We start from the raw sequence: 12900 nt of genomic DNA, 5'->3' as shown, positions 1-12900 counted from the left end.
CTGCGCATGTGCTGAGCCCGCTCTGTGAATCACATACCCCTAGAGGGCGCCTGTGCGCTCAGTGTTCTGAAGGGGATCTGCTGTAGGTTCCCGGAGTTGCCAGGGGCCTTGGGGAGGAAAGGAGGAAGGTGTAGCAGTCCACGCTGCAGTAGGTCCTCACTGTGTGGGGGTGCGTCCCAGAGCGTCGAGAGGGACGTTGGCCTGGTGTGGGGCTTATTAAACTTAGCTATGGAATTAGCGTTTGTCTCCCTCAACCATGACCTCCCATTTTCCTTCTGGTCCGAAGCCGCGTCCTGCTACCTCCTTTTCCTTTGCTCTCATGGTGGCAGACAGGTGGGAATCTCTGCTTGAAGTGGGGGTTGAGAACTAAGCAACTCAGCGTCTGCCGTGGGGATTTTCCGCCAGACACCAGTTGCTTGCTGACGATGGGATCATTGGTCTCTAGTTTCTCAAGCAGATTCCGAAACAGCTCGCCCCGGGGGCAACCTGGTGGAGTCGCTCTGCGTGGTGGGATCCCCTCCAGTCTACAACGTCAGCTTCTGGTTGGTGGGGTGCGGCCGGGAGCTCCCGCTCATCACCGCAAGGTAGGGAGAGGTCTTTGCTCCCTGGTCCCTTCTTAGGGTTGTCAGTTGGCCTGGGGGGACACAGAGGTGGGACTTTTATCAGGAAGAGCTACCTGACTTGTTGCTTAAAACCACCATTCTGAGTCTTAACAATGCGGAACGGATTCACCAGGGAAGTCTTGTTAAAACACAAATTGCTGGGCCCTAACGGCTCTGTCTCTAACTCAGTAGGTTTGAGGGAAGGCCTGAGAATTTGAGATTTTGCATTTCTAATGAGTTCCCAGGCAATGCTGATTCTACTGGTCTGGGGTCTACACTTTGAGAGCTAGTTTCTAGTAAATTTGCTTTTAAGTAGTTGTATTTTTCTGCTGTTCAGAGCTTCCCATTACCACTGTATTCTGTTTACTTGCCGCATTCCATTTCCCATATATTAATTTAATTGGAATTTTTCGAGGCGAAATGAAATAGTCTAAGGAAAAAAAAAACAGCTGTTTCTTTTTTTGGGGGTGTTATTATGCTAAGGGAAATAAGTCTTTAGAGAAAGACAGTTATCATATGATCTTACTGATATGAGGAATTTGAGAGGCAGGGCAGGGGTGATTATGGAGGGAAAAACAAGATGGGACAGGGGAGGGAGACAAACCATAAGAGACTCTTAATCTCAGGAAGCAAACTGAGGGTTCCTGGAAGGGGGTAGGTGGGAAGGATGGGGTGGCTGGGTGATGGACACTGGGGAGGGTATGTGCTATGGTGAGAACTGTACATCGTGTAAGACTGATGAATCACAGACCTGTACCCACCCCTGAAGCAAATAATATATTATATGTTAATAAAAAAACAACAAAAAAAGCTGTTTCTAAGAATTTACCACCAGATGGCACTAGAGGCCCATAAGCGTTGCTTCTTACTAGTCAACAGTCTAGGCGCAGTTTATAACGCAGTAACAGGATCAGGCTCCATCCACCCAACTCCTGGAACACACGTGTGCTCTAATTCGTTCTTTTCATTTTTCACTTAAACCCCAATTGGGATGAAAGACTCGAGATGCGCTGCCTTTAACATTTTTCTTTCCATCTTTTTCTAACATGTGCCAAGATGAGTTCTGCTCATACATGGCTGGGGCCGTGTATAAAGGGCAGGTGCAGAGAGCTTGAGTCTGTGGTCTGCTCTCCTTAGTGTTCCATGGCCCGCTGGGCAGGAAAGACGTGCAGACCATCAACAGGATCAAGGAGTGAAGGAGCAGCGGTGGGGGAGGGGGAGCCACCATCTTAGCCAGCCTGCAGTCCTGCATTCCCTATGCCAACCCTTCAACTCAGAAATGCTAGAGGGTGATTTGGGTTACTCTGAACAGGTCCACAGTAGAAGGGTCCTGGCAACCTTCCTTTCTCCTATTTCCTCAAGTCCCTTAACTCCTTCTGGAAGCCTCCTGCCTCAGCAACACAGGACCCCCTTGGGCTGGCCTCTGCTAACTTCATCCCCCAACACAGATGCCATCATTCTCTTTCTGTATAGTTGTATTTAAGTGCATCAACATGTAGTTCTTTTTCTTTTTTAAAAGATTTTATTTATTTTTTTTGTCAGAGAGAGCACAAGCAGCGGGAGCCGGAGGCAAAGGGAGAAACAGGTTCCCTGCTGAGCAAGGAGCCCGATGCGGGGCTTGATCCTAGGACCCTCGGGGTCATGACCTGAGCTGAAGGCAGATGCTTAACCCACTGAGCCATCCAGGCATTCCCATCAATATGTAGTTCTTAATATTGATAAAGGTCATATATATTTATTGTTGAAAATTTGGAAAATATGGTAAAAGACTTAGGAAAAGTTAAAAAGTCACTCATAATCCCTTTGCTTGGAGGTAACTTGTACTGACATGTTAGATCCATATTCTAACTCCCTTTTTTCTAAGCAGTTTTTGTATACATATACCCATATATATATGTATAATATTTACTTTTTAAACCTCAAATTGGGACCATACATTACACACTATATTTGGTAACATGCCCATTTCACTTAGTGGCCTAAATTGAATATTTCCCCATATCACTGATGGGGAATGGTATGGTTTTTCTAAAATATGATTTCATTGGCTGAACGGTAGTCCATCTCACGGTTTGTCGTGATATATTTGACCCATCTATTGTATTAAAAGCAAGATTAGGCAGGCCAGTGTGTGTGCACACAGGAACCAGCTAAGAAGTTGGCCAGAAGGAGTGGCCTGTGTGTCAGACGGATACAGAGTGTGGAAGCGTCTGTGGAACAGGGCACTATCTGCTCACTTAATGATGTGAATGGATTAAAGAAGACCACGTTCTGTCTACTCTGTGCTTCAGGGCCAAAGCTGTGGAGGCTGGAGGCTGGGGTCATCACTTTTTATTCTGGGTTCCTGTGTTCCCAGGATCAGTACAGAGACAGGGTGGAACATTCTATAAGAATCCAAATATTTGGGACGTCTGGGTGGCTCAGTTGGCTAAGCTTCTGCCTTCAGCTCAGGTCATGATCTCAGTGTCCTGGGATCGAGCCCCACATTGGGCTTTCTGCTCAGCAGGGAGTCTGCTTCTCTCTTTGCCCTTCCCCCCCTGCTTGTGTTCCCAATCTCTCTGTCTCAAATAAATAAACAAAATATTTAAAAAAATTTTAAAAATATTTTATTCATTTGTTAGAGAAAGAGAGCATAGGCCAGGGGAGAGGCAGGTAGAGAGAGAAGCAGACTCCCCGCTGACCAGGGAGCCTGATGTGGGACTCGATCCCAGGATCCCGGGATCACGACCTGAGCCAAAGGCATATGTTTAACTGACTGAGCCATGCAGGCATCCAAATAAAATCTTTTTTAAATAAAGAATCTTAAAATTTCCACTGCACCTCTTCTGCTATGATGGGACAGGGTATCCAATGTTTGGAAGGTTGAGATTGTGTCCTGGAAACATGGCTGACTGCATGTTCTTTGAGCTGGGGTTAAGTTCTGTCTGGAGTAGCACTTCTGGATGGTTACTGTGCTTAAGGCTTTGTTTTTGACCTGCCACAGCTCTGTGCCCACTGAAGGAGGACAAAAAGGATCTGGGGTGGTCCAGGTGACAACACAGAGGATACAGAAGACAAGCCCACCTTTAGGAGGATACTTCCGCATCCAACTTCCTACCACAGAGATTCCTGGTAAAGGGACAATTGGAGGGCATCAATGTCTCATTTTCATTTTTAGGGGCATTCTCAGGCAAACAGTATCCTGAGAAACAGCCTTAAAGCCGTTTTGTTTAGTTTCCAGCATTTGAACATGGCCTTCTTAAAACTAAAGATCTGTACAATAATGATACCATATCATTTAAAAGGATCCCAACTTTGGGATGTGGAAACTGAGTGGATTAGCTTCCCGGGGTTGTCATAACAAATCACTGCAAACTTGGTGGGTTCAAACAACAGAAATCCGTTCTCTTGAATTTCTGGAGGCCAGAAACCCAAAATCAAGTTTTCAGTGGTGCCACACTCCCCCACCCCACCACCCCGAGGGCTCTAGGGGAGGATCTCTTTCCCAGCTCTTCCAGCTTCTGGTGGCTGCCCATATTCCGTGGCCACATCACTCCCACTCTTGCTGCCGTGGTCTCATTGTTTCTTCCTCTTCTGTCTCAAAGACTCCTCTGTCTCTCTCTTATAAGGACACATAGGATTGCATTTAGGGCCTACCTGGATAACCCAGGATAAGCTGTTCCTCTCAAGATTCTTAACCACATCTTCTGCAATATAAGATACACTCTTTTGCCTTATAAGGAAATAGTCATATGTTCCAGGTTTTAGGACACAGATGTCTCTTTCTGAAGGCCCATGGGGCCCAGTATACTGGAGCTTGCCCAGAGGTCACACAAACAGTTGATGACAGGTCTGAGTATGAACTCGAGTATTTGATTATTAGGTCAATCCTCTTCTCTCTAGAGTTTCCTAGGCCAATTTCCATGGTAGACATCATCCTTCTAAGTCAAACTGCATGGTGACACCATATGCTATTGAGAATTTGAGTGGTCATAAAAGTGTAGAAAGAGCTTTCAGATGTAATTGGCGTGGAACCTTTTCTAAATCCTTAAGAATACACACATTTCACAAAGGATAAGGAATAGAGGTGATGGCACTATTTGTTTGGTAAGACCCTAGGAGAATCAGAAGGGAGGCTCAGGAGAGGTCAAGGGTGGCTGTATAAAAATTGGCACATGGCCCCAAAGTCTTCTGTCCTCCCAAGAAAAATGATGGCTGGGCTTGCAAGAATCTTCTCAGGTGGGAAGAATGGGGTTTTAACTCCAATTTGGCCACTTAGGACAAACTGAAGGCCGTGGGCTATTGGAGTCTGATAAATGTGGGTGAGTAAGTGACAGCGCCCTGTGTCTCTGAAGTCCATCCCTGGGCCATGCTTCCCTTCTCATGAACTGCAGCTTGTCTGTAGATAACACTTCCTGCCACCGTGTTCTGTTGTGATGCCCTTCACATCACTGCCAAACAATCCAGGGAATTCAGCCTTATCTAGGACTTGGGAAATGGTAATGGCCTCACATTATCTAAATGTGGAACAACCTTTTTTAAAAGGAGAAGAATTTTGTTTGCATTTTAGAAAGAAAGTGGTCTTTTCTTAACCCTCCCAGGCTGTGTGGACTTCAAGAGGAAGACCCTTGAGGAGTTAGAAGGCATTTTGGGTTAAGTGAAAACCCGTCTCGCTTGATTGGCCAGCTTCTGAATTTTGTTTGGTCTCATTTTCTTCATTTCTAAAGTAGGCATTAGGATACCTAAATGGCCCACCTCCCGGGACTTTTGGGAGTAGCTAATGAAATGGAAACTTTTGGTAAAGCAAGAACCAGGGTTCAAACACGAGCAGAGCTTAAGCACAGAGTGCTGTTATTTTTCTGTGGGGATGTGGAATGGGGAAGCAGGTGGTTGGGCTTAAAAGAATTCTAATAGAGAAACCAAAGTTCAATGCCAACATTCCTCAGCTGGGTTGGCTAAGTTTTTATGGGTGTCAGCTGCTGTGAGCCTCCCCCACTCCCTGTGAAAGGTGGCCAACTTTTCTCTGTTCACAGGGCCAGCTAAATTTTTCCAGGGAAAACCCACCATTTAATTAAGGTTTCAGGCATTACCAAGGTGTCTGGAGTGTATATTTGGAGTTGACAGTGGAGAAGGCTTTGTCTGATGTGACGATGCTCTCCGCATGCTATGAGATGGGATACTGATTAAAGGTATCACAATATAAAAAGTAGACATCTCCTTGTGTTTGCCTTAGGAAACACATGGTTAACTGGGCTGGGGTTTCACTCAAAGGCACATTTTGAACTTGAAGGTCTCCTCTACAATTAGTGGGATTCTTGACATTTATTCTCTGTTATTTTAATGAGGAAACCCGGTGCGGTGGAGTAATTAGTATCTTGTATGTTTTATATCAAAACCTTATTCCACAGATATCCCCGTGCATGTATCAGCTAGTGACCTTCGCAAGCTCTTACAAAACAATGCTGATAACTTCACATCTAGGTACCTCAACGTCAACGACTTCTCTGTGACAGAGGATCTAAAGTCTTGCTATGAACATGTGTGGACCCTCTCCTGGTCTACCCAAGTTGGAGATTTGCCCAATTTTATTAGGGTATGTATGTTAGTGCTGTGGATTTGGCATCCAGGAGCAATTTTGTTAAAAGAAAATCAGAATTATATGGGTGAAAACTGTCATGAATTATTAATTTTGTTGAAATATTCAAATATTCGGGAAGTTTTCAAGGCATGTTTTTTATCGCATACGTTCAATTGCTGATAAAGCAGTTTAAACCCAATGTCTTCTTCCCTAACTCAGTATAGGTAGAAGTTGTTGGTCAGTGTCCATCGTACAATGATTCTACATCTGTTATTGGATAATTTAAGCAGATGTGATTGACTTAGATTATCATGGAGGCAGATGGCACAACAGAAGGAAGTTTCGAAAAGGATTTGCTGTCTCTGGATAATGACAAAACCAGATGCTCTTGCATATTTAGGGTTTTAAAAAATAATCTAATGATCATCTAGCATTTGGTTATTATAAAATGAAACCCAAGATAAAATTTTATCCCCGTTATATGGTATTGTGGGTCATCTGGTTTTCAAACAGAATACTGGGGTAGAGAAGGAGGATGGACGAGAGTCATCTCATAGCACTTTCCCCCTTACCTTTTATTTTATTATTTTGGATTGCAAACATATAAAATAGAAAAGCACATAGAAACAGAATATCTCAAGACAGAGAGAGAAGATTGTTTTTTTGTGCTTTTTTTTTTTTTTTTGGCAGCTCTACTGGCACATAAATATTCCTCTAGTCTACTGGGGCTTTCATTGACTGTTACTTACAGTTAGGGTTCTAGGCTTCACCCCAGTGTCACCTTCACTTTCTAGCATCTAGTTACCTGAAATGTGAAGAGACCCTTTATCATGCATGAGGTTTGACTTCTATTAGATTAGACTTCTGTTCCTTGAAAGAATTCACCAGAAATGTAACCCTCTCAGGTCTCTGATGCAAATCTGACTGGAGTGGACCCTGCTGCAGCCATGCGTGTGGTGTATGATGGTGGAGTTTTTCTTGGACCCATATTTGGAGACATGTTGGTTACTGCCAACCAACACACTCAGGTGAGAGTGCATGGGCCGCCCAGAGTACAAGCACCACTTCCACTCCACCCAGTATCCCAGATCAGTTTTCCACTCCATAAAACAGAGACAATTATGGCTGTCCCCTTTTTACTTCCACGGTGCATGAAAAACACTTGGAAAATAGAAGCGCTTTGTAAACACAGTATCCTATTATTATAATTATTGATGCTGTAATTATGGTCCCCAAAATGGCGAACGTTGATAGCCACATAGGATTTGTTACCTCCACGCAGTGGCACTGGAAAGTAAATGAGCTAAGTCCGTGCCTTTTCTCCTTAAAATGTCCTTTTATCTTTTCCGTCTGCCCGTAGTCCTGTTATAGGTCATCTGCTTTTAATTTGAGAAAATTTTAAAATGTGAAAACTATAAAGAATAATGTAACCAACACCTGGGTATCCAAACCAAAGGTTAATAATTGCCAACATTTCGATAGATTATATTTTGTGTGTATTTATGAATAAAAGAGAACATGAGAAATAACATTGAAGTGTTCTTTATCAGGTATGCCTTCATGCCATCCCCACACCCTTTCCCTCCATAAGCAAAAGTATTATAAATAGAGTGTGTGCTTTTAATCCATATTTTATATGTAGAGCCTCAAACAAGCCCTATTTTTTTTTTTTTTTTTTACTTTCTCCATCTCCAAGTATGGTAGAGTTCTACCAGTTTAACAGTAACGGTGAAAGGAAGAGTCATGTAGTCTCTTATTGGGGACCTACCATTTTAGAACAAAAAGACCCCAAACCAAAGGCCCAGGTAGACTATTTTCCAGTTGCATATCCATGTATTACAATGCAAGGAAGGTGCCTGTTTTGTTGGCATGTACCAGCAAAGAAAAGACTTTTCACAGATATCTAGTTGAATATAATCTAGAGTGATAAAAGTCATTGAATAGTTTGAATTTTCTTAAATTTACTACAGAGAGGAAATTTACTCAAGATTTAGCATATTTGATTATAGAAATGTTAAGTTTCAGCATAACAACCATCATTTTAAGAAAACCTAATATGCTTTGAATCATTCATTAGGGTTTGTTACTGAGAAATAGAAGAAAGAGTCATTAAACATGTTAATTTGGGCAAATTTCACAAGTGCTTTCTGAGTACTCTTGAGCACTTGAAATGCATACATTTGCCTTTAATTATTCTGCCTTTTTTTCAGGTGGTTGTGCGTGTGAATGACATACCTGCCCATTGCTCAGGTTCCTGTTCTTTCCAGTACCTCGAAGAGTCAACTCCCCAGGTCCACTCGGTGTGGTATTCCCTGGGTATGATTTGTGAGTGCATTGAGATGGTCATGACTTCAGGCTCAGTGATTTCTTAGAGGCCATGTACCTGGTGATGGGTGGACAGGAGAGGCATCCATTCATGGGGTGGATATTAAGTGATACAGCAGAAAGTATATTTTTTGTTCAATCTAAATAATATGGTTATGGTTTGAAATGGAGGCAGGTGGAGGTGTTTTTTGTTTTTTGTTTTTGAGAGAGAAAGAGACTGCACACCTGAGCAGGGTAAGGGCGGGAGACAGGGGAGAGGGGAGAGAGAATCCCAAGCAGGCTCCATATTGAGCGTGGAGCCCAATGTGGGGCTCAGTCTCACAACCCTGAGATCATGACCTGAGCTAAAACCAAGAGTGAGACACTTTACCAACTGAGCCACCCAGGTGCCCTGAGACACCTGGAGATTTGATGGCCTAAAATGTTTTATTCTCTTTGTCCCTTGTTTTGAAATGTTTATTTTGATTTTTTTTCATTTGTTTAGAGTTGAGTAGTGTTCTCTTATTCCTAGTTTGAGAAAACTTCAGATGGGGGCTGTACATTGCAATAATAAATATAGATGCCCAATATTGGAGTCATCATCCAACTCCTTGAATTTTGGGAGGGGAAGGTGAGAGGGAATAAACATTTGACATTAGACAGAATTCTCTTAAATGGAGTTATAGCATTGAGAGATGACTTTGTTCTTTTATTTATTTATTTTTCCTTCTTTAAGATGGTGACATCCACCTGCTGGTTTATATTTTTGGAACTAGTTTCTCTGGGGACCCCCAGGCCGTGGAGGTTACGGTGAACAAAACGATCTGCAGAGTTCTCTTCTCAAACGAAACGAACGTGGTCTGTCAGACAGACCTGCTGCCGGTCGGAATGCATCGGCTCTCCGTGGTGGTGAGGCCTTCTGGTCGTGCCATCAACGCCAGTGGAGAAGCCCTCTTCCTAAATGTGGAGCCCAGACTGGTTGCTGTGGAACCTTCCAGAGCTGCAGAGATTGGTAATCTGGGGAGCGCCCCACCCAGCACCTGACCCTCTGATGCTCTAGCATGCTTGCGGAGATGCAGGAATGCAGTCGTGTGGCGTGATAAATTCCATACCCCCTGCAGGTCACAGGTTTTGTTTTCGGTCATCAACATTTTTTTCTAATGACCTACAGACTTCTGAGCCCTTAAATGAGGTCACTTGCCACATAAAGGATCATAGTTGGCTGAGGGTGTCAGGCATAACTGGGTCAGTCACTGAGACACTGGGACAGTTTGGTCCAGGGGAAACAACACTAGGTTGGGAATTAGGACATAGGCCTGGGTTTTTGTCCTGCAGAAGTCAGATGTGTGACCTTAGGAGTCTCGATTACTTTTATGGGAGGCAGTTTCCTAATAACAATGACGGTAGGCCCGGTATCATTTATTGAGTACCTCATCTGGGGAGTCGCACTCCCTAAATGTCTAGAGCTGCCCCAAAGATGGAATTACTGTCCAGTTTTTTGAGGTGAGATGATGGTGGTTTGAAGAGGAGTGACTTGTCCAAGGCTTTCCAAAGGGAAGAGGTAGAGTTGGATACAAATGGGGATTTTCAGAAGCTCAGCCTCCTGCTTCTTCTATGCTATCCTGCTGTTTAGCTATGCGGTGGGCCTAATGATGCCTCATTCACCAGCCTTCTACTTTTGTGTGAGATTAAAATGAGCCAACAGATGGGAAAGTACCTCGAAAAGTAAAAACATTTGCAAATGCAAAGCATAGGTCTTATGTACACAAATGTTTGTGGAGTGATGTACAGTTGGGTCCTTGGCCAGCAGGCAAAGCCAGCTACTGTCTAAGCAGCGGGGTAGACCGAGGGCAGTGGGTCTGATCGACACTGACCTCACGGACTGTAGGTTAGTGCCATGGAAACCAAGGATCTCTCCATGCCTTCTGAGGGACGCAACCAGTTAAAAACAACCCAGCCAGGTTGTAACAATGTCAGGAACATCCATGCTTATATGTGTTAATGTATGATTTTTAGAGCATAAAACTACTTTCCTTAATGTTTTGGATTTTTGTCATTTTGTCATAAAATAGTTTTATTTTCTTGGTCAAAGAACTGTGGCTTAGAACATTCTTTTAAAAGCAGCATTTCCTGCCACAGGCTCATTGCTCAAAGGCACAGCTCACTTCTGGCTTCACTTTGCCCAGCAGACTGAATTGGGAGGCCCTGCCTGCCTCATCTCTGCACAGAAACAGGGCAAGCTTGCTCTAAATTTCTCGGTAGTTTCAAGCAGGGGCCAGATGATATGAGGTGCTTGGGGTAAAAGAGCATATTCTCTCTGAACTCGGTGATTATTGGTTTGAATTTAGGGCCTAAAATAGTGTCTTTGGGGGTTCATAAGGGGCTTTCATCTGAGAAGGTTGGCTTTTGCAGTTCAGGTCATACTAAGCTGCTCCAGCTCCTCTCCATCCCTCACCAACTGGATTGCACAGACCTCCAGCGCCCACTTTGTCATCCTCACTTCCCCTCTGCAGAGTGCTTTGTACAGGCGGCGGGTGGGGGGGGCGGGCAACTCTTCTGTTTTCTTGGGACTGAGGGTTTCCAAGGACATGAGACTTTCAGTTTTAAAATGAGGTTGTAGAACTTTTGGTGCTGAAACTCTGGAAGGTCCCAGGCAAAGCAGGGTGAGTTGATCACCCTCTCGATGTGCTGCACCAGCAATCTGTCCATAGTGCAGGGATCTGTCCGGGAGAATTTGCTTCATCCTTCAATACTTTAGTAAAAGATGGAAAACTCCAAGAAGGGGTAGTGTCTGGTGGGTGCAGGTGAGCTTTTAGTAAGACTGGGGGGAAAGGGAAGGAGGGAGAGAGACGCTCTAGCTCTTAGTTTTCTAACTACGGGCTGTAAACTTTCCCTATTAACCCTTCCTCTGCCCTGCTGCCTACCTAGTAGCAACCAGTGACAATCAATCAGTCAATCAACTAATCAATCAACATTATAACACCCTGTGCTCCATACTGAAGATCTTGGCTCTCAAAGCGTGGTTCTGGACCAGAGGTATCTGCATCCTCTGGGAGCTACTTAGAAACACAGTCTCAGGCTCTACCCCAGACCTCCTGAATCAATTTGCACTTTAAGAGCATCCTCAGGCAATTTCTAGGAATAGTACAGTTTGAGAAATGCTGCTTGGGGACTTTAAGGAGGACCAGATCGAGGCCTACCATGAAGAATTTACAGAATAGCTTTATATGTAATGAACACATAAAGTAATATAATCAGTAACATTCGAAATCACCACTGGCCCATATGCAGAAGCACACTTGAAAGGGTTTTTTTTTTTTTTTGTTTGTTTTTAACAGAGGGAGAGAGCGTGGGAGGGGAGGAGTGGGGGGAGAGGGAGAGGGAGAATCCTCAGGCCGACTCTCTGCTGAGTGCAGAGCCTGACATGGGGCTTGATCCCTGGACCCTGAGATCATGACCTGAGCCGAAATTTCCATGACCTTGTCTTCCAGATCACTGATACATTCTTCTGCATCCTATAATCTGTTGATTCCCCCTAGTGGATTTTTTAAAATTTCAGTTATTGTATCCAACTTTGATTGGTTTTTAAAAATATATTCTATTTCTTTACTGAAGCTCACACTGAGTTTTTCCATTCTTTTCTCCAGTGCAGTGAGTATCTTTATGATCATTACTTTAAATTCTTTATCAGACATATTACTTATCTGGGTTTCACTTAATTCTTTTACTGCATATTTTCTTGTTCTTTCTGTTGAGACATGTTCCTCTGTCTCCCTATTTTGGATGACTTTCTATGTTTGTTTCTAGGGATCAGGCAAAACTCTGTGGAGTTGGGTATGATACCCCTTACGCAGACTGTGTGTGCTTGGAGTTTTGCTGATAGGAGCTGTGGACATATATGCTAGTTACTCTTTTAAACCGTGACTTTTTACAGCAAGAATGAAGAAACAAGTAATAATAAAATTAAAAAAATAAAAAATAAAAAAAATGGAAGAAGAAAAAAAAGAATAAGAAAGAACAAAACAACAAAAAGAGACAAATTTTCAAAAGTAAAAATACAATAAAGCAGTATAAATTAAACCACCCCCCCCCCCCAAATCCACAACTGGTTTCTGTGCCCCAGCACCACAGGATGGCTGGCACTGGCTCACAGACCCTGGGCTGGCTGAAGTTACAAGCTTGCCAAGGTGACTGAACATTCCAGCTATGTTGTCTGGACCTTACTCTGGTCTAGGCTTTTGTTGTGGGGTGGGAATGTGAGATGTGTCCTTCTCCAGTCCCTGTGATCTGAAGAACTTTCTGGCACCAACCACTTGGCAGAGTTTTAGTGTTGTCTCTTATATGCTAGTTGTTCTTTTAAACTGCAGGTTTTTCTGTGTCCCCAGAGACACAAACTGTTCCTGGTTTTTCAGTATTCCTCGCCCCAACCATTTGCAG

The 12900-nt window shown here is 43.6% G+C and overlaps 1 protein-coding gene across 6 annotated transcripts in view; it reads left to right on the top strand.

Annotated features, from left to right (window-relative positions):
- PKHD1 (PKHD1 ciliary IPT domain containing fibrocystin/polyductin) overlaps positions 1 to 12900 on the top strand; it is a 456881-nt gene that overhangs the window by 47974 nt on the left and 396007 nt on the right. For 4 of the 6 annotated variants that reach the window (XR_004285058.1, XM_032340237.1, XM_032340239.1 and 1 more), the window contains exons 23-28: positions 446 to 584; positions 3586 to 3713; positions 5990 to 6174; positions 7065 to 7187; positions 8370 to 8484; positions 9200 to 9475. Coding sequence is in view for 5 of the 6 variants with exons in the window: in XM_032340237.1 (XP_032196128.1) it covers positions 446 to 584; positions 3586 to 3713; positions 5990 to 6174; positions 7065 to 7187; positions 8370 to 8484; positions 9200 to 9475 (966 nt within the window). In the remaining variant the exon portion in view is untranslated. The remainder of the gene's footprint in view (positions 1 to 445; positions 585 to 3585; positions 3714 to 5989; positions 6175 to 7064; positions 7188 to 8369; positions 8485 to 9199; positions 9476 to 12900) is intronic. The other 2 variants (XM_032340236.1, XM_032340240.1) reach the window with 1 other exon arrangement.

This window comes from Mustela erminea, chromosome 4 (genome assembly GCF_009829155.1).
Source record: "Mustela erminea isolate mMusErm1 chromosome 4, mMusErm1.Pri, whole genome shotgun sequence".
NCBI lineage: Eukaryota > Metazoa > Chordata > Mammalia > Carnivora > Mustelidae > Mustela > Mustela erminea.
Note: the sequence above shows the minus strand (reverse complement) of the source record. Positions and strands in the feature narration are given on the sequence as shown.